This window comes from Anolis sagrei, chromosome 3 (genome assembly GCF_037176765.1).
Source record: "Anolis sagrei isolate rAnoSag1 chromosome 3, rAnoSag1.mat, whole genome shotgun sequence".
Taxonomy (NCBI): domain Eukaryota; kingdom Metazoa; phylum Chordata; class Lepidosauria; order Squamata; family Dactyloidae; genus Anolis; species Anolis sagrei.
The window spans coordinates 168,912,154-168,932,716 of NC_090023.1; the positions used below are offsets into that span (position 1 = coordinate 168,912,154).

Sequence of the window (20,563 nt, forward strand, 5' to 3'; positions counted from 1 at the left end):
TGGAACTTTGATAAGCTTTGCCAAGTCTGCAAGGACTTTGAGAAATAAATATTCTGTTTCGGTGTTTAAAACCTGTAGTAGCCTCAGTTGCTGGGAATCTCAAGCTTCTAAAGAAAGACCCCCGCGGTCTGCCCAGACAAAGAGAGAAGCACATCTTAGTTTTATTTGTATAGGGTCTGGGTGTGATGGCACAATACTTAATGTCAGTGTGACATATTTTTCCATATTCAAAAATGTATAACATTTTGGAGTGAAGAAACTTTAAATGTCCAAATTTATGTTAACTAGTTTTTAATAAAAGTAGTTTGATACCTACCCTATCTGTTTTCCCTTCGGTTTGAATACTGGTGCGGCTGCATGCATCATAGTCATCTTCAAGATCAGACATGCCTTCTAGTTCTTCTGGTGTCTGTACAAAAAAAAATGGCAATATTTAAGAACATACACAGTGAAAAATATAGATATTAGTTAATGTACTCACTTATTTTTGAACATCTGTCAATAACTGTTCCATAGGCCTGGAGTAAATGTCAGAATTGCATTGTGGGCTGAAAATGTCAAAGCTCCCCAATAATAAATCAGACATCTATGACTGAAGTAACTGTCAACAAGTTTTTCCCAAGGGCCTTCACAGCATCCAGAAGAGCTCCTGCTCAACTGTCTGTTAGCTTCTTTCATCCAGAATACCTCTGGTTCCTGATGGAGCATGTAGATTGCAAATAGATACAGACTTTGCCAGCATCTGATATTATGCCATGACCTCCAATACATGTAAATAAAAGTAGAAGAAATAATAAAAACAAGAAGTATATTGGTAACGAGCAGGCTCCTCCATTGACCTTGGTTCTGTGTCAGTCACACATTCATTTGAGGGCAAATGTATCAACTTCAACTTACAGCAATCTCAAAGAGTTTTCTTGGCAAGATTCTTTTTTCTAGAGGGAATTTACAACTCTTGTGTGTTTGACTTATTTTAGCATAATTAAATTACCATAACTGGAGAAGCTTCAGGGGCTCTTTTTTCCCTCATTTTTCAAGCTATTGGGGCAAAACTTGCTATAATGGTAGAACACATTTGCCAATATTAGCCAACAAGATTTCAGAATATTTCACTTATCCATGTAATTTTGGCAAATTTCCAAGTTTTTATTTTAAAAACCTCTTTTTAAAATAATAAATAAAATATGTTCCTACTTTGAAAGTGTTATTTCCTGTTTCATTGTGTGGTTTTTGAAAGTAGTTCTACTCCAGAAAGTTTGCTTTTATGGCAGAAACTTTGTTATAATAGTGGAGACTCAACTAAGCAAAATGTGCTACTTTCCCTTGTGCAAAGACAAAGTTTTTGCTGTTTAATAAACTTTCATAATGTTTATATGACAGAAACAATTAGGAAATGCCATTTATAACCCAGGAACAATAATCATAGTACAGACACCATCAAGGGTCATCTAGATTGACCCCCTTCTTCCGAGTAAAAAAGTACCATCCGAGTAAAAAAGCACCCAATTAATATGCTCCCTCTATTAAGTTGGAGGGGACTCCCAAGGGCATCCATTTTGGTCATTATTTTTTTCCAGGCAACCACAGTGATTGGCTTACTTATTAGAAAGAGATGTATCAGTCAGTCTTCCTCTTTGCAGATTCTGGCTGCTGTTAGGAAGGGACAAACCTCTCTCCTGCTATCCTGATTGGTGCTTTCTGATGTTGATGCAGTCTGGGAAATATAGTTTAGGACAGGCATATGGCTACTCACTTCCCAAAGTATGTTTGTGCATGTGCATAATTAAATGACCATAACTGAGGGAACTTAAGGGACTCCTATTTCCCGCATTTTTAAAGTTATTGGGGTGAAACTTGCTACAGTGGTAGAACACATTTACCACACTCTGCCCAAGTTTCAGATCATTTCACTTATTCATGTATTTTGGCAAATTTTCAAAGTTTTTATAAACAATGTTCTGCCAATTGGCCAGATCTTCTTGAATCTTTTGGCTGACTAACTGTAAACAGAAATATCAATTAACTGGTTTTTGGAAGCCCCCAGTGGTGCAATGGGTTAAACCCTAGTGCCGGTAGGACTGCTGACTAAACAGTCAGTGGTTCAAATCCGGGGATCAGGGTGAGCTCCCTCTGACAGCTCCAGGTTCTCATGCAGGGGTGTGAGATAAGCCTCCCATATGATGGTAAAACATTTCTATGTCCCCTGGGATGGCCAATTCTCTCACACCAGAAATGACTTGCAGTTTTTCAAGTTGTTCCTGACACAAAAAAAGGGGGGAAGCTCCTGAAAACGGATCTGGGCACCCAATGAAATTTGGATACCGAAACCTAGTGTTGAACTTCCTGCTGTTGACAATCTTCCTATGGAGGGGTGATGCAAACACATGATATATATGCAGAACATAACAAAAAAGTACTAGTTGGATTAGTGCTATATAAGAGTCTACCAATGCTTTAACAGTAACTATTTTCTTTTCTGTTTAGCTCTTTAGAACAACAGCACACAGATATTTTCACCCCAAAATTAAACAGCTAAGTAATTCAAATACTTGTCACCATTTCTCCTAGCTTTATGCCTGCAATGTAATTAGAAATCATACATAATAGAGAAGGAGATGTCAAAAAATGGACATGGCACTTAATTTTTTCTTCTTCTTACTCTAGTTTTCTTATTTCTCTAGTATGTAGAAACCTAGGGTTGTCACACACTATGGTTTCATTTAATGCTACATTTTTCTCTCTGTGATCCCAGTAAGCACTCTAAATGATTATCCAAGCCTGACTTTGTAAGTATAGATTTTAGTTATGTTCCTTATTCATGTTAACAATCACTGTTTTATATGGCCAATTAGGAAAGTACTCTCTTTCTCTCTCTTTCTCTCTCCCTCTCTTTTCTTGGATCTAAAGACAACTTTATTTTCAAGAATACTTCTTAAATGCCAGAGAATGTTAGGTGGCTACATAGATAGAGATTGCTTAAAATAGTTCAAATGCTTTCAAATATTCATATAGATGTACATATAAGGAATGATTGCTCATAAAGACTGTGTTGTGTTTTGAGCCAACTAGGGATTTGGTTTGACTACAATTACTCTGCGCTTATCCAATTTTTCCTCTGACTTATGAATACTGAAAAACAAAACAGTATAGCTTGTGTTTTCAAAATAGTGGTGCTGATGCCTAGAATAGCCAACCTTGTTTGCACACAAGTCTTACACTGAAAAAAAGATTGCACTAAAGATGCAAAAAAAAAAAAAAAACACCCCTTTACACTTTTTATTTGGTTGTTTCTCTGAATCCCACTGCAAGCGTGTCCCATTCTTCAACTGTATCTTTTTGTGAGACTGTTTCATTTTCCTAAATGAGAATTTGTATGAATTTTTCCTATTGTAAATGTTTTAGTACAATCTCTTCAAATATATTTATGAATATTTTTCAGTGATGTACATTTTTAGTCATCTATATTTTTTAATGTACACGTTTGAAGCTTCAATATGCCCCACAGTTTCCAAAGATAACAAGGGTGTGTTACAGTACTACAGGGTGAGGCAACGTAACTTCCTTTTTTCAAAACTTAATAAAGCCCATTGTATGAATCAGAAATTTTTATTTATTTTTTATAATGTAGGCACATACCTAAAGTTTTGTTTTACGTAGTTTTGAAGATCAACTTAGGTAAGTGATGTCCCCCATTCCCCATACACTGAGTAAACCAATTTCTGACATTTGTCATGACTCTTGCCAGCATAGCAGGCATTATGTTGGCAATTTCTTCCTAGATGTTGGTCTTAAAATCTTGTATGGTCCTTGGATAGTTCACATAAACATGGGATTTCAAAAAACCCATAGAAAAAAAATAACAAGGGGCCGAATCTGGAGAGCGGGCTGGCCACTTCAAATCCGCTTGAAAAGCAGGCCTCAATGGCAAAAGCTCACTCCTCACTGTTCCAACGCATTATGGTGACTGAACTGTGTCAGAACAAAATTTTATACTCCCACCTCTCGAACGAGACCACTAGCACTCTGCTACGTCTTCAACCGACTGAATGGCGTGCATTTTAAAAAAGGAAGTTATGCTGCCTCACCCTGTATAAAGGGGATGTTTTCAATGCAGGTATGTCCGTAGGCAGATCTAACATTTACAGAAGTGGGTACAGCTGACATTTTTTTTGCTTTGCAAGCACACTGCCAAAAATCTGAACATCCAGGCTCAGATTCAAGTCCAGTACTATGTGTCCAAATTACAAACTTGAAATTTTGGTTGGGGTGTAATTCATCCAGTTTGGATCCCTGTTCCCTAATTTGCCTTTCAACTGAAAAAAAAAAGCCATTCTGTCTTTCCTGGATAAAATTTCTTTTTTTAACCTCTTCCTGCCCATCACTGACAACAGAAACTAGTTTAGCAGTTCAATAACTTCCTTGGGGTTAGTTGGAAAGGAGAGATAGAATTGGGAATCAAGCCTACTGGCAACACTAAATTCCAAATTCTGAATGCACTATCTAATAGTTTCATGTAGATATTAAATAATAAGAGTCCCGAGAAACCCCCAGACCAACTCCCTGGTGATCAAACAGGAAACACCCAACACCACTTTCTGACTTCAAGAAGAAACTGAACCATTGTAAAAAAAAAAAAAAAAAAAAAAAAGGATCTCCCCAGTCCCGTACCAGAAATATGGCCCAGAAGGATACTATGAACAATGATATCAAAAGCCACTCAGAAGTGCAGCAGAACTAACCAGAACACATAGTCGTTTTACAGTTCCTTGTATAGATCATCTAGACCACTACTTGTTAAACTGCCCAGCCCCAAATCATTATTAAGGGTCCCCTTAACTCACTTGGCAACCCATTTACACACAACTGTTAGGAACAACATGTTTAGAGGTAGATACTGCAGTAAATGCTTCAGCTGTACTCCACAAAAAGGAAAACCAGTTATTTAGCAAACCTTGTAAATGTGTACCTATAAACCTGAGATCACATAAAAGTTTCCCAGGAGGAAAGGGGTCATGAATGGAAAAAATTTAATAAGCCCTGAACTAGGCAACTAAAACTATCTCTATCCCAGAACCGCACCTAAAGCTCTGTTGGAATGGAGCTAGATAATTCATTTCATCCTAGAACCCCAGGAGCTGGGAGGGCAGTAAAGGGTTCCCGGTGGCGCAGTGGGCTAAACCCCTGTGCCGGCAGGACTGAAGACCGACAGGTTGCAGGTTCGAATCCAGGGAGAGGCAGATGAGCTCCCTCTATCAGCTCCAGCTCCTCATGCGGGGACATGAGAGAAGCCTTCCACAAGGATGGTAAAACGTCAAAAAACATCTGGGTGTCCCCTGGGCAACGTCTTTGCAGACGGCCAATTCTCTCACACCAGAAGTGACTTGTAGTTTCTCAAGTCACTCCTGACACAATAAAAAATAAAGGTTTTTTAATTAAATAACAAACAGCTCCAGATCACATTGAGACCCCTAGAAATATCCAATACTTTGTTAGACATCTGTTAAAGAATTACCCACAAAAATTATGACTGATAACATTCCAGCTCCATTACGTAAATCCCAGATGTGCATATCTAGGAATTGCTGAAGCCGTCGACCAAAAGGCTCCATCCTATTTGACACTATCTGGTTTGAACAAACTAGAATCTCCCCCAACCCTTCCTGATGAAGGCTGAACCTGTGTTGATTTCTACCTGTTCAAATTATCCTAAAGTAACACTATGTGACCACATTTTATAATAGTCAACTGACTTAACTATTGGCATATTCTACCTTCAGAATTTTTATTGTTATCTTTATTATTCAACCGTTCTCATGACTGCTCTGTTTAGATATAACTAGTAGGGCTGTGCAACACTTCATTGATAACTTGTTAGTCAGATCTAATTAATTAGATTTGTAAATATGGCACAATATTTAGAAATGCAAGAGCCAGCTACACAAAAAACGTAAGATTCAAAACACTGGCCTATGACTTTTGGATGAGTTATTTAAGTCTCATAAATAGTTCCAGGTCTCTGTTGTGGGTACTGCTCCCCCCACCCCGAGGGCTGGGTTTGGTTCCCCCAAAGGGTCCCAAGGAGGGTGGTGAAGCTAGAATGGAGGCAGAAGCCCTGCTCTTTCCCCAAAGGGGATGATGTGTGGGGAATGGAGGGGTACATGGCTGGATGGCTGGGCAAGGAAAAAGCCCAATATCAAAGAAACACAGATATCCATAACAACGACAAACATTCCTAAATGGGTGATAACAAACAACATAATAGACATGCCAAAAAGGCACCCAAACCAAAAACATTTAGTGATAATGACATGCATTCCAGTGAAATAGACTACGCACACGTTATTACTCATGTTATTAATGAGACGACACTGGCCCTACAGTTTGGTCTTCAATAGTGAGCAATGCAGTTACACAGAAGCAAGGATTTAAAGGCAAGGTTAATTACAAACAGTCAGCTGGAATGTAAATTACAAGTAGATAAGGTGGATAATAATTTCCCTGTAGTCACCTACGGATGTGAGAGCTGGACCTTAGGGAAGGCTGAGCGAAGGAAGATTGATGCTTTTGAGCTGTGGTGTTGGAGGAAAGTGCTGAGAGTGCCTTGGACTGCGAGAAGATCCAACCAGTCCATCCTCCAGGAAATAAAGCCCGACTGCTCACTGGAGGGAAAGATACTAGAGACAAAGTTGAAGTACTTTGGCCACATCATGAGGAGACAGGAAAGCCTAGAGAAGACAATTATGCTGGGGAAAGTGGAAGGCAAAAGGAAGAGGGGCCGACCAAGGGCAAGATGGATGGATGGCATCCTTGAAGTGACTGGACTGACCTTGAGGGAGCTGGGGGTGGTAACGGCCGACAGGGAGCTCTGGCGTGGGCTGGTCCATGAGGTCACGAAGAGTCGGAGACGACTGAACGAATGAACAACAACAACAAGGTGGATAATAGGGCTCATTGCAAAAAGCAGCTGATGTCCAGTCTATCATTAAGACTGGTAGGAAAAACTGTGTTTAACTTAAAAATCCAAAATGCTTCCCTGTGCAAAAGATAATTCTTAATATCTATATGTGGCTTAGTGTGCATTTTTTCTATGATGCAAAACTTGAAGCTGGTAGATGTATGTCCTTTCTCCAGAAAATGAGAATAAAGAGTACTATCATTGTATTTGTTTTTTATGCATGAGTGATGTTCCATAATTCTGACCTTGACAGATCTACTTGTCATTCCAATATAAAGAAGGTCACATGGGCCTAAAATACTATATATTGCATTTTCTGTGTAGCAGGTAGTAAAATCATTTAAGGGTATAGTAATCTTCAAGGTTGGGTGTGTGAACTGTTGAGTCTACAAGGATTGGGAGCAACATTCACAATGTCCACAGTAAGTATGTCCTCTAAGGCTAGGTAGACTTTTTATGGTAGGTAGTCTATTTCACTGGAATGCATGTCATTATCACTAAATGTTTTTGGTTTGGGTGCCTTTTTTGGCATATTTATTATGTTGTTTGTTATCACCCATTTAGGAATGTATGGTGAGCCACCCACTTTTATAAAGAAGACGAAATCCTGAAGAAGGGGAAGTCCCCCGAAACAAGGCAACCTCAACCCGGAGATCTTTGTTGCATTATAATTTGGTTATTATTTTGAACTGGACAGCATTTTGAACTATTTAGACTTAATTTGGACTGTATTTTGAAAACAGTTTACTTTCTCAAGGACTACAAAATAACCAAGTAGCATTCAGACTTGTTATTTCTTTGTATGGTTCATATGCAGTGTATTTACACGGTTTATGCTAACATAGTTCTGTTTGGATAACACTTCATTTGTCAAGGAAAAAGCCCCTTTGGCACATGGCTGTCTCAGAGAGAGAGGCAGAGACTACACTTACATTGAGGCTTTAATGTAGGAAAATTCTGAGAAATGTAGTTTAGGGTGGGGCCTTTGGAATTCTCTGGCGCTGCTGACCTAGAGGTAATGCATTTTAAAAGTGACTTCTCCAACTTAGAGAGGGAAAACCCAAATGCTTTAACATGGGATGTGAGCAGAATTCTGGGAAATGTAGTTTAGGGCAGGGCCTTTTGACTTCTCTGCCACAGGTGTCCTCAACTTCCCAAACTACAAGGATAAAGATGGTCAAATCTAATTGTTTGTAAATAATTAACATGGGTTTTCTGACACCAGGGTTTTTTTTCAGGTCAGGAGCAACTTGAGAAACTGCAAGTTGCTTCTGGTGTAAGAGAATTGGCCATCTGCAAGAACATTGCCCAGGGCAAGCCCAAATGTTTAATATTTTACCATCTTTGTGGGAGGCTTCTCTAATGTCTCTGCGTGGGAAGCTGGAGCTGACAGAGGGAGCTCAACCCACTCTCACCAGATTCAAACAGCTGATCTGTCAGTCAGCAGCCCTGCCAGTACAGGGGTTTAACCTGTTGTGCCACCGGCAGGTCCTACCAGGTATGTTAATATCCCCACAAAAATTCTTCTCTAGGTTTTGGTCTAAAGGTTTTTAAGTCAGAGGATGCTGTGTTTTCTAACTTTGAATAAGTTTTAATGAATTTTAACTATGATTTTAATACTGCTTTATATTTAATTCTGTTTTAATGCTTGCATAATTGTATATTTTTAATAGTATGGTGATGCTTTATGTTAAGCAGCTTTGAGTCTCCTTTGGAGAGATAAAGCTGGGTATAAATAAATATAATCATCATCATCATCACCACCACCGTCATCATCAAAGTAACTAGTCTCCTACACCCTTTAACTGTCCTGACTTGACAGGGACAGCCCCAATGAATCTAGTAACCCTACTTTTCAGATGCTTTTTTTTAAAGACCCAGTTTTTCTCTTCTCTCCTTATTTTCTCTTTTTTCTCCTCATCTTACTTCAGCTGAAACAAATTAAGCGCCAAATGCAGAAGTGGTTTGCCCTCAATTAATTCAGCAAGGACTGAGTGGGTCTGCCCTAGTCAGGACTAGCAATTTAATGTAGAATTTTAATGTCCTTTAATTGAGACTTAATTTGTCTTCATGGTTCCTTATAGGAAAGAATTTAAAGAATTAGGAAAGACACATGGTTTTCCATAAGTCCTTTGGAAAATAAATCTAAACGAAGGCACATTGTTCTAAGGTTCTTATAGAGCTTTTTTTTAAGTCACTTTTTTGTTCCTTAATTCCAAGATCTTTGGTACCATGGAAGTCTTGCTTGAAATGTAAAGAGAAGTGAAAAATAATACCAGTAAAATGTTGAGTTCTGTAAAAGCATCTTAGAATTCCTACTTACATACATCATTTCATATATTGCACATATTATTTTGTAGCAGGGTATAACTTGGTGTATTGAAATGACTTAATAAAAAGCTTAGCTTAGTATTCTGCAGTCCAGACACCAGAAGTAATGGGTTTATCTTGTGTCTTCCAAGAAGGAGCAGAATAAACCCACTATCAAATTAATTTGCTACAAATCAGGGTTTTCCTGGTTTTTGACAAATTAATTCCGGTTTGGCTAGAACGTTGACTGGACAGTCCCTTTTTTAATGCAGAAGTTTCCACAGTAACAGGCCCCTAAGTTGTCCCGTACTATTGATCAGAAAACCCTGCCAATAGCTCACAACCCCTCACATTTGCTATTCACTTACATTGATAAGATGGTTCTGTTCCACATATTTGCCAGCATGTCAACAGTAAAGTGACACCAGGAGTCAGGATTTCCCTCCTCTCTGTCCATACTTTCATCATTCTCAAGCTGTTTGTATTTTTCACAGTTACATTTTTTGTTTTTCATTGCTAAAATTGTGAAATTGTGAAATATATATATATATATATAGAGAGAGAGAGAGAGAGAGAGAGACCGAGTGACAGAGTGACAGAAATGCAGAAAAGTAATGTTATGAGGTTATGTGAAAGTATGATTATGGGTCCATGGGTTGTCAAATAAGTACAACTGCATGAATGAAGAAAGGTGCAATGTCAAAGGTGCTCGTCCCAGTATGCATCTACTATTGATGGTAACATCACTGCCATGGAATAGCAGCTTTGTAAGATAACATCCCTTTCAGAGAAATCTATTCTACATTGAAAATTCCTACAGTTTTTCTTAAGATTTTTATCGGCATCAAAAATTTCCTCTACCAGTTTTCAGCCCTCTGTGAAAATGTTCATATTTATTCAAGTGATTTAACAGCATAGGTGTACCTCATTAGCTAAAGTACAGTTTGGCAGTGTCCTGCTAACTTCAGGATATCTAGTTTAGTGAGATCACCCATGTGACTAATTGGGAAAGAGACAGCAAGAAAAGATATAAGGAGGAAAAATGTATACAAGCTTCCTCCCCCTCCCCTGAGGAAATAAAGAATGTTAACTGAAGTTTTTAATTTTAGCAGGACATGTCTAGTCAGTGCTGACATAACACGTGATGTTAGCTCTTCACACAACTGTCTTAATTTGTGGCAACACAAGTGGGCTTCAGAGGAAGCTGAGTAAAAATTGCACTTGCCCTGAGCTAAGTGGATTATATAAAAAAAGATCTATTTGCATACTTTTCTTCTCTGGTGAATATGTCTCTTACTATTGAATACCTGATTGCAGAAAAATCTAGATGGCTCTACCTCCTTACATTCTCTCATTGGAGAGATGAATTAAGCTTTTCAAGACAGCACTGAAGTCCACATTTTCAGGCATGCACAGTTTGTATAAAAACTATAGATTTAAATCAGTCAAGTCCTTTCGGTTTTACAGATACACCATCAGTCATGAATTGCTCTTGTTTTAAAAATGGTAAAGATATCCAGTCATGTACCCTTCAGGATAACTGGTGACTTTGCAAATTTGCGTGCGGTGAATGTCTATTGCTTAAAAAAAATTGGGATTATATTGACAATAGGATCAAACAAGTATCTGTGTATGTGTAATACACATATACACACAGATACACATGCATGATTAGCAAGCAGGGCAGAAAAATAAAACACAAGCAAAATGTTTCAGCTTCTGCCTTTTGTTGTTGCTACAGATGCAGCTGACCATTCTGGGTGGGACTAGTGAGAGTTCTAGGTCAAAGGGGGGGGGGGGTCCCTATCTCTGGTGGTAGAAAGACTGATCTTTTGACTTGGTATAAGGTAGATATTTAACATGCAAGAGAAAAAAGTGATTTTTCAGTATTTTTTTATATATAAAAAAGATTGTGTATGGGTGGGGGCTATTTTCATAAAAGTCTTTGTACACAGATTGTATGTATGTGATGTCAAAAGTCAATTCCAGTTTGGGTTGTTGTAGGTTTTACGGGCTATATGGCCATGGTCTAGAGGCATTCTCTCCTGACGTTTTGCCTGCATCTATGGCAAGCATCCTCAGAGGTAGTGAGCTCTGTTGGAACTAGGCAAGTTTGCCCCAGGCACAGTCAGGCCATTGTATGCTAATCAAGGTGGTCAGTTGAAACATTCACACCTAGCTCCAGCAGAGAAGAGTCCTTTGTCTCACCCTGGTCATTCCAGAGATATATAAACCTTTTGCCTAGTTCCAACAGACCTCACTACCTCTGAAAAATCTACAACAACCCAGTGATTCCGACCATGAAAGCCTTCATCAGTTCCAATTTGTTGAGACTTGGATTTCAGCTTTAGTTTCTAAGACACTCTTGCTAACATTCATGATTGTACAAAAGATGGAAGAGAAGCAATAATCTGCACTCTGTGGTTTGCTTCTGTGTGAAATGAGCAGTAGTACACAGCTCATTGCACATAAACCAAGCAATCTACCACTAGCCATTGTTTACTTGGATCTTGGATTAGTGCCCTTCTGCGAATAGAATAGAAATGCACTTGCCCCCCTTCTGAACCCTCCCTGTCCACCTCTTTCTCATATCCTCTTTTGTTGCCCTTTTATGGTTATTCTTTTTTCAGATAAGCAAATAAATAAATAAATAATGTAGAACACAGCATCCTCATTGTTCTCCACACTTGAAAGCTAGAAATAGTTCCAAGCATGCAGTCATTCATAAAACTCTTACAGCACATTTTTAACACAAACCCCATATGTGTATTGCGCCATCAGAACAATAATGAAAAGATTCAACTAGGAACACTGGCAGCAAAGCTGAATCCCAAAGCAAACATTGTCCTCAATTTTTCTGAATGTGGAGTCCAATACAATGACACAGTGGCACAACTGAAGAAAAAGAACTGGCCTTCTTATCAACACACTCAAAGGTTTGCCTGATTTCTTACCATGACTTCCTTTCTTTTAAAATACCCTTTACAAACATGAAATAAACAGTTGTTGCGTGGACACAAGAAAAATCAACATTGCCTGTATTTTAGTTTCATTGAGAGATATGTAAGGAAACTGCTGGCCTCAATCTGCTTATCCTGAACTGTCCATGAAGTAGACACAGTCTGGACACTAAAAAGCTCACAATGTTGGGCATTGGAGATGCATTTAAAATGTGCACTTTTGAAGAAATTCTCAGATCTCAAAACACTGCCTAAACAACGGTATGTTAAAGGGGGTGACAAAATGCAGTGCCATTTTGAAAAGCATACAGTTTAAAAAATATGCACAAACTGGGACATCCTTGGAAGATGGAAGGCCGACCGGACTCTGTTCCCGAAAATTTTTATCAATGCCTCGAGGCCGTTACTGGATGGCTGCATGCCAGCAGGTTGAGGGTTAACCCGGCAAAAATGGAGATTCTGTGGCTGGGTCAACCGGGCAGTGGGGATATCCAGCTGCCTACCCTGGATGACAAGGCGTTATGCCTGTCATCATTGGTAAAGAGTCTGGGAGTCCTTTTGGACCCTCTGCTGACAATGGAAGCTCAGGTCTCTTTCATCTGTGGCAGGCTAGACGGCTGGCCCCCTATCTGTCCAGGGATGACCTAGCTACAGTGATCCAGGCCATGGTCATCTCAAGACTGGACTACTGTAACACCCTCTACATTGGCCTTCCTCTACTGGTGATCCGGAAGCTCAAGTTGGTACAAAATGCAGCTGCTCAGCTTCTTGCGAGAGCTCTGATGAGATGCCATATAACACCAATTTTATTGCAACTGCATTGGTTACCAATTGAGCACCGGATCGCTTTTAAAGTGATGGTACTTACCTTTAAGGCCTTATATGGTCTGGGGCCGGTGTACCTGAGGGACTGCCTCACCCCCTACCAACCCCAGAGATCCCTCCGCTCTGAGGACCAAGATATGTTAGAAGTCCCCAGTTTTAAAACCTTGCGTCTAACAGCAACCAGACGCAGAGCCTTCACAGTAGTGGCACGATTGCTATGGAACACTCTGCCACCAGAAGTCCGTGCCTTGCGGGATTTATCAGCTTTCTGCAGGGCTTGTAAGACATATTTGTTTCAATAGGCTTTTGAACTTTGATATGTTGTTTAAATTGTGTTGGATTTTAGTTTGTAAGCCGCTCCAAGTCCTAGGGAAGTGGCGGCATATAAGTTTGAAATATAAATAAATAAATAAAACATTAACCAAAGAAAGTGATAGATCTTATCATATCAAAAATATGTAGGAATTGGCTAGAGACAGACAAAGAATTTAAAGACTAAATAGACCTTCACAACCCTGGTTAATATTTGTAATATAATATTTGCATATAAATATTATGAGTATAAACTATGTTGAAATTTTCCCACAGTCCTCATAGCATGAAAAGAGCACTCAGATTTTGTAACGTCAAGCTGTAAATGTAATCTTGAAGTGATTTTGACAAAGTGGCAGAAAACCAATAATGTGTTGTACTGTTTCATCATTATATGCAAAGAATTAATGGCAAACAGTATTCCTGATGCCTGTTAATTCAAGTCAAACACTTTCTTCTCCCCTCCCCCCATTCCCTTCTACTATCTGATGAGCTGACATACATGTGCTCCATCTAGTGGAAAAGATCATTTAAAAGACATCATTCCAAGAAATAAATTGGAAATAATATATTATTGAAGCTAGGCTTCAATAATACTCTGCTAAATGGTTGCAAACAATCACGAAACGATGCAAATAAGCACAGAACTGATGTTCGAACACTTTTACTGTTCCTATTGCTGTTACTTCAAAATAAATATATTTTATATTGCTAATCATAAAACTGGGAGGAAACATTATTCCCATTGCACAATGGTGAGATCTGCCAGGCTTGAAAGGAGCCTTTGTCTTGCAATGTGCCAGTTAAATATCTTCTATGCAGTACAATTTCTTGCCTAGGAAAACCCTATGAAATTCATAGTGTCACCATAAGTTGACAGATGACTTGCTGGCACATATAATACAAACATTTGTGCTTTTGAAATAGAAAAATTATAGCCAGAACTATGTTGAGAAATATCTGAAATTTGGTTAAAATATTCTAACAATAAAAGAAGAAGAAATTGCTGGTAACCTTCCGAATGTCCACATGTTTATTGTTTTGCTGGATTGGAACACACAGCTGTGAACCACCTGAAGCAGACAGATGAATGACTACATAAAACAGGAGAAAGATTACATGTACCAGTTATGCCCTTGACCATGCTCTCACACATAAAAGCATAGGACCCCTTTCCAGGGGAAGCTGGGGGCCTTTCACATTACACAATTATAGCACCATGATTCTGCTATAACTGCCATGGCAAGGCCTGTGGAATTCTAGGGTTTGTAGTTTAGAGAGGCGCTAAAGTTCTCTGGCTAAGAATTGTAAATACTCTTTCTGAAATGCTAAATCCCAGGACTCTATAGGATGATTCCATGACAGTTAAAGTGGAATCATTGCACTATAACTTTGAGGGGGCATTTAGACAGCACATAAAGTGCACACCCTCTCGCATTTTCCCATGGGGCATCCAGACACCTTCCCAGGGAAAAACAAATTGTTTAGTCACAAAGCAGAAAACACCCTGTGCCAAATTAATTGATACTGGAAAGACCCTGGTCTTTGTGAAAGACCCATGTCAAATCCAATATGCTGTCTGTCTGGATGGCCCCCTCGGAAGTTCTGCAACTTTTCAGGGAGCCATCCACACAGCCCTATCACATTTTCTGGGCTGAATCAGCCCAGCAAATGCAAGAGGGCTTTCACCCCCTCCCCAAAAACCCTTTAAAATGGGGAAAAAGGTAAAATAACATACTCGGCTGCCATTAAAGTGCAACTGGCCCGCTCCTAGCATGTAGGAATGACACGCCAGGAAAAGGGGTGAGGAAGAAAACCGCTCCTGCCCCCCTCTCCAGGTGCATCATTCCTATGAGCCAGGATAGGCTCATACTTTACCAAAGGTTACAATCTCTAACAAGGTCATGCCTTTCAAAAAGGTTATGAATATTCCAAATGGTGTGAATGCCAATTAATCACCAAACTGATATACTTGGTTATCTTCCATAACTGTTAGAAACAAATATATGCCAGTGCATAAAATATATAGCAGATCTTCAGAAGTGTTATTTCAGTTGCTCAAAAAATATATCTCCTCTCCCATAAAATATATTGGTTTTAAATCATTCTCTCAAGAGACCAAAAATTAGCATTCTTCATTAAAAGTTATCATAGTTGATTGACTTACAAATTTCATGTATTTAACATACAGGTACATGGCTTCTTGCTTTCGTGTTAACTGAATTATACTTAAACTGTATTATACTGTACTATAATTCAACTGACTGTGCCATACTGCACTATACGTCTGCTGAAGACTCATATATTAACTGAACATATCACTGCAGCATACAGACTATACTCCTGCTCTGACATCAACCAACTTCACTGACTTTTAAATCAAACTTCTGACTCAAGACTCAACTGACTTCTGACTAACTTAACTGACTCCAACTGACTTCTGATTCAAAGGCATTCTAAAATGGAGTCTCACTTGAACATTACAATATCAGGATCACATAGTCTGTAGTCCCTCCCACAACCTCTAACAACATGGTGTTAAGGGGAAAACCACATATGCATACATTATTGTAAGCAATCTCAATTATATACATTTATTTATTTATTTATTTATTTATTTATTATTCAAACTTATAAGCCTCCACTCCCCTGGGGCTCGGAGCGGCTTAGAAGAACAGGCTAAAATCTAACACAATTTAAAACAATTTAAAAACAGCAATATCAAAGATCAAAGGACTGTTGAAACAGATATATCTTACATGCCCTGCGGAAAGCTGATAAGTCCCGCAAGGCACGGACTTCAGGTGGCAGAGTATTCCAGAGTGATGGTGCCACTGCTGTAAAGGCTCTGCGTCTGGTTGCTGTTAGACGCAAGGTCTTGACACTGGGAATTTCCAATATGTCTTGGTCCTCAGAACGGAGAGACCTCTGGGGTTGGTAGGGGGTGAGACGGTCCCTCAGGTACATCAGCCCCAGACCATGCAAGGCCTTAAAGGTAAGTACCATCACTTTGAAAGTGATCCGGTGCTCAATTGGTAACCAGTGCAGCTGTAGTAAGTTTGGTGTTATGTGGCATCTCATCGGAATTCCCGCAAGAAGCCAAGCAGCTGCACTTTGTACCAACTTGAGCTTCCGGATCACCAGTAGAGGAAGGCCAATGTAGAGGGTGTTACAGTAGTCCAGTCTTGAGATGACCATTGCCTGGATCACCGTAGCTAGGTTGTTCCTGGACAGGTAGGGGGCCAGCCGTCTAGCCTGCCACAGATAAAGAAGGCGGTTCTGCTCACGGTGGAGACCTGGGCCTCCATCGTCAGCAGAGAGTCCAAAAGGACTCCCAGACTCTTTACCAATGATGACGGGCGTAACGCCTCGCCATCCAGGGTAGGCAGGTGGATATCCCCACTGCCCGTTTGACCCAGCCATAGGATCTCCGTCTTTGCTGGATTCACCCTCAACCTGCTGGCACGCAGCCATCCTCGAGGCACTGATGGAAATAATTGGGTACAGAGTCCGGTCATCCTTCCATCTTCAGCACAAGCTGAGTGTCATCAGCATACTGGTAAAACTCAAGCCCAAAACCTCGAACCAGCTGAGCAAGTGGTCGCATATAAATGTTAAACAACAGAGGGGAGAGAATGGTCCCCTGAGGATCCCCATAAGATAGAGGGGACCTCTCAGAGACCAGGCTTCCCCTCTCCACTAGCTGTCCACGGTTGTGAAGAAAGGAGAACAGCCAATTTAAAGCTGTCCCCCTGATTCCAACAGTAGCAAGGCGGTGGGTCAAAAGATTGTGGCCGACTGTGTCAAATGCTGCTGTGAGATCCAATAACACAAGCAGCGCTGACCCGCCCTGGTCAAGTTGGCATCGAAGGTGATCCGTGATGGAGACCAGCACAATCTCTGTCCCTTGCCCTGCACGGAAGCTGGACTGGAAGGGATCTAGTCCGGCTGAGTCGTCTAAGATTTGCTACAACTGCTCCGCTGCTGCCCTCTCAATCACCTTGCCCAGGAACGAAAGATTCAAAAATGGGCGGTAACTGGAGGGAACCGAACAATCTAAATCTGGTTTCTTCAGCCTCTTTTAAAACCTCTGTAAAAACTCCTTGCTCAAGGGAGCTGTTTATAATCTTCAACAGAGGGTCACATAATCCCTCCAAGCAGGATTTCACCAACCAAGAGGGACACGGATCGAGGGAGCAAGTGGTCGGTCTAGCTGCAGCCATGAGCCTATCAACAGCCTCTGCATCCAGCAGGATGAACCAGTCAAGGACGGGCCCAGCAGTGGCCACGGAGTCTCAAGTTCTCTCACTGTATCAATTGCGGCAGGGAGGTCCCGGCATAGTAGCGAGATCTTGTCTGCAAAAAAGCTCTGAAAAACCTTGGCTGAAAGGGCCTGATCACCACTTTTTGGGAAGGTAGGGACCATCGTTAGAGATTGAATTATTTTGAATAATTTTGCCTGGCGTGAGCAAGCAGACGCTATCAAAGAGGCATAATATACTCGCTTTGCTTCGGTGATAGCATGCTCATAGGACTCCCTAAATGCCTCATAAGCTGATCTCAATGCTCCGTCATGGAGTTCTTGCCACATGCCCTCTAGCCGTCTCTTTTCCCGCTTCATCAGTTGAAGTTCCTCGATGAACCAAGGAGACCGATTTCGGTGGGGTCGGAGCGGGCGTCTAGGGGTGATTGAGTGCATTGGATAACCTGATGTTCCATGTGTCCACCTGGCAGGCTCCAGATCCCTCAGAGCATTCCGGAACCTACTGGGTTCCATAAGTCTCCTAGGGCGAGCCCAAATTGGCTCGGCGCCCTTGCAGGGTGGGTAGGCATGCTCCAACCGGACTCTCAGAGCACAGTGATCCGACCATGGAACCTCTATAATAGAGGCTTGGGTCACTTGAATTCCTGCGCTGAAAGTCAGATCTAGCGTGTGTCCCACCTGATGTGTGGGCCCAGTAACAGAGCGAGAGTCCTAGTGTCTCCATGGTAGACACTAGGTCCATAGGTGCTGATGAACAAGAGTCTGAATCAGTGTGGACGTTGAAATCCCCCAAGACAATAAGTCTGGGGAACCTCCAGCAGCTGGGATAGGCTATCTGCTGGTGCACTAGGCACACGGTACACCAGCAGAAAGGCTATACTCTCAGAGGAATCCCACACCAGGTCAACAATCCCAGAAATGTTTAACACAGGAACTGCCCTAAGATAGAAGCTTTCTCGGGAGAGCACCTCCCAGTCCGCATCTGGTGAGTGATTACATAACCTGGAGATGTTATTTCCTGGAGTAGGATCTCATCACCCTCTTGGATCCAAGTTTCTGTGGTACACACAGTAGCAGTTTTGTTCCTTATGGACCTACACCAGAGTAGGAGGGGAGGGAACTGGTTGCCGAGTTTTCCGCCGACTCAACCTCCCTCTAGTGTTTGGCCTGCGCCTACTGTCATACCTCCCCCTCCCAGAGATTATAGGAATCCCCATACACAGACCTACTTCTCTTGGGAGCTCTGCAGCACAAACTAGGTGCCCAGTGTTCGACTGGGCATCTGAAAAAAAGATGGGGCATGGCCAATTGACAAGTGGTCATAAATGGAGCCCTCAGCGTGGTGAGGAGCAGGTGTAAAGGCCAGCGCACAATGGCCAGTATTGTGGGTGAGGGGATGAACTAGAGGACATCAGGGCCAGACTTTCATGTGCAAGGCCTTCAAGCAGGTGTAAATGTTGCTTCACCAATGCATCTCACTAGATACTCCTCAGGAAGATGTGTCATGTCTTTAGTGAGAAATGTCTCAAGGCTTCTACCTTCCCTTGACCCGGGGGAGCACTCTCTGACCTGTTCTCAAGAGATAGTCTCCTTTTGGCTTCAGGACTAAGCTTTTTCGGGAGTGTTAATGCCTCAGATTTTGACTGACTGACAAAACCCACCACCCAGAAGGTTCTGGTTTTAAACCTCCTCCAGCTCCGTCTCTTCCAAAAACTCCCTTTTCCAGCCTTAGTCCTTTGCTCTGCAGCTGTCTCATTTTGCAGGGCCTTTCTTGGGATTCCTTCTCCTGGAGTGGCAGTATCGGCTTTTGGTTGTGTGACATCTTCTGGGTCCTCCATGGGAGAGGAAGCGACTGAACGCTGCTTCCGCCTTTTATTCCTGTGATGTCGACTCCTGTGCTTGCGCACTAGTCCCTCCAAGCTTGTGGAAGACAAGGAAGGAGCTGGCTCCACGGCGGTGTCCCCAAGGCCAGCCACCATCTTGGGCATACTTTCCAATGCCCATTGGCCAGAAAAAGACAAACATCGCCGCCGTCTATGATCCTCTCCACCATGGGAGACTCCAGGCCGATTAAGACGTCCACCCAAGATCTCCGAGATGTCTAACACCTCCCTCTCAGGAGAGACATCACCAACCGGCTCATTGACACATGCCACGATCCCGCGCACCGTGATCCCACTGCCCCTCTGCACAGACCATGGGCAAGGACCAGCCAAGTCAGAGCCAAAGGGACAATCACCAAACATGCACCCTTGGCCAAGGTCTGGGGTGTCTCTAGGGGTCATCTCCTATAGCCAATCAGGCAGAGTTGCAATAGTCTATCGGGAATCCATCTCCCTGATCAGGTGCCCCATTCCGCAATCGCCCAAGTTTGAATGTGTCTACTTTAGAGAGGGGGCACCAGGAAAGATTAGGGATTCTGCTTGTGTACCAACCAACCCGCTGCACAACAGTCTTTCTATCTGAACTACATGTTAGAGTTTTTTTTTATCATTTCTTAAGTAACAATTAGTCCAAGGATCAGGGCACCAGGCAGTGGGAGCCAGGCCACCTGGCAATCATTGAGTAGTTGCCACCAGGGTAGGGTAACTGCTGGGATAATAAAGGAGTTAAAAAAAAGAGGTTACTCCTTGTGTGTAGTTGTTGGAGGAGGTTGGTGGCGTTTAAAGGTTGGAGGTTTTTGTGAAGGTATTGGAGTTCTGAGAAACATGTGGCTTGAGGAGAATAATTGGACTCTGTATATATGTTTTTGCATAAACTTTGTTACAAGACAAACATGTGAGTTTGCTCCTTGGTTGGAAGGAGAAAGCTTCCACATGTGTATGTTTACACATTAATCTTCATCATGACAGCAAGGGTGGTCTTGGGACTGGCGTTGCAGTCTCAACAGCTAATTGTGCTGAGGGACTTCAATCTCCATGCTGAGACCACCCTTTC

General features: G+C 41.5%; 1 protein-coding gene across 1 annotated transcript in view; it reads right to left on the reverse strand.

The window, feature by feature from the left end:
- The window catches only part of CTNNA3 (catenin alpha 3), a 1,221,152-nt gene that overhangs the window by 106,158 nt on the left and 1,094,431 nt on the right, over positions 1–20,563 (reverse strand). Inside the window, exon 14 of the mRNA XM_060768919.2 lies at positions 317–409. Coding sequence (XP_060624902.2) covers positions 317–409 — 93 coding nt within the window. The remainder of the gene's footprint in view (positions 1–316; positions 410–20,563) is intronic.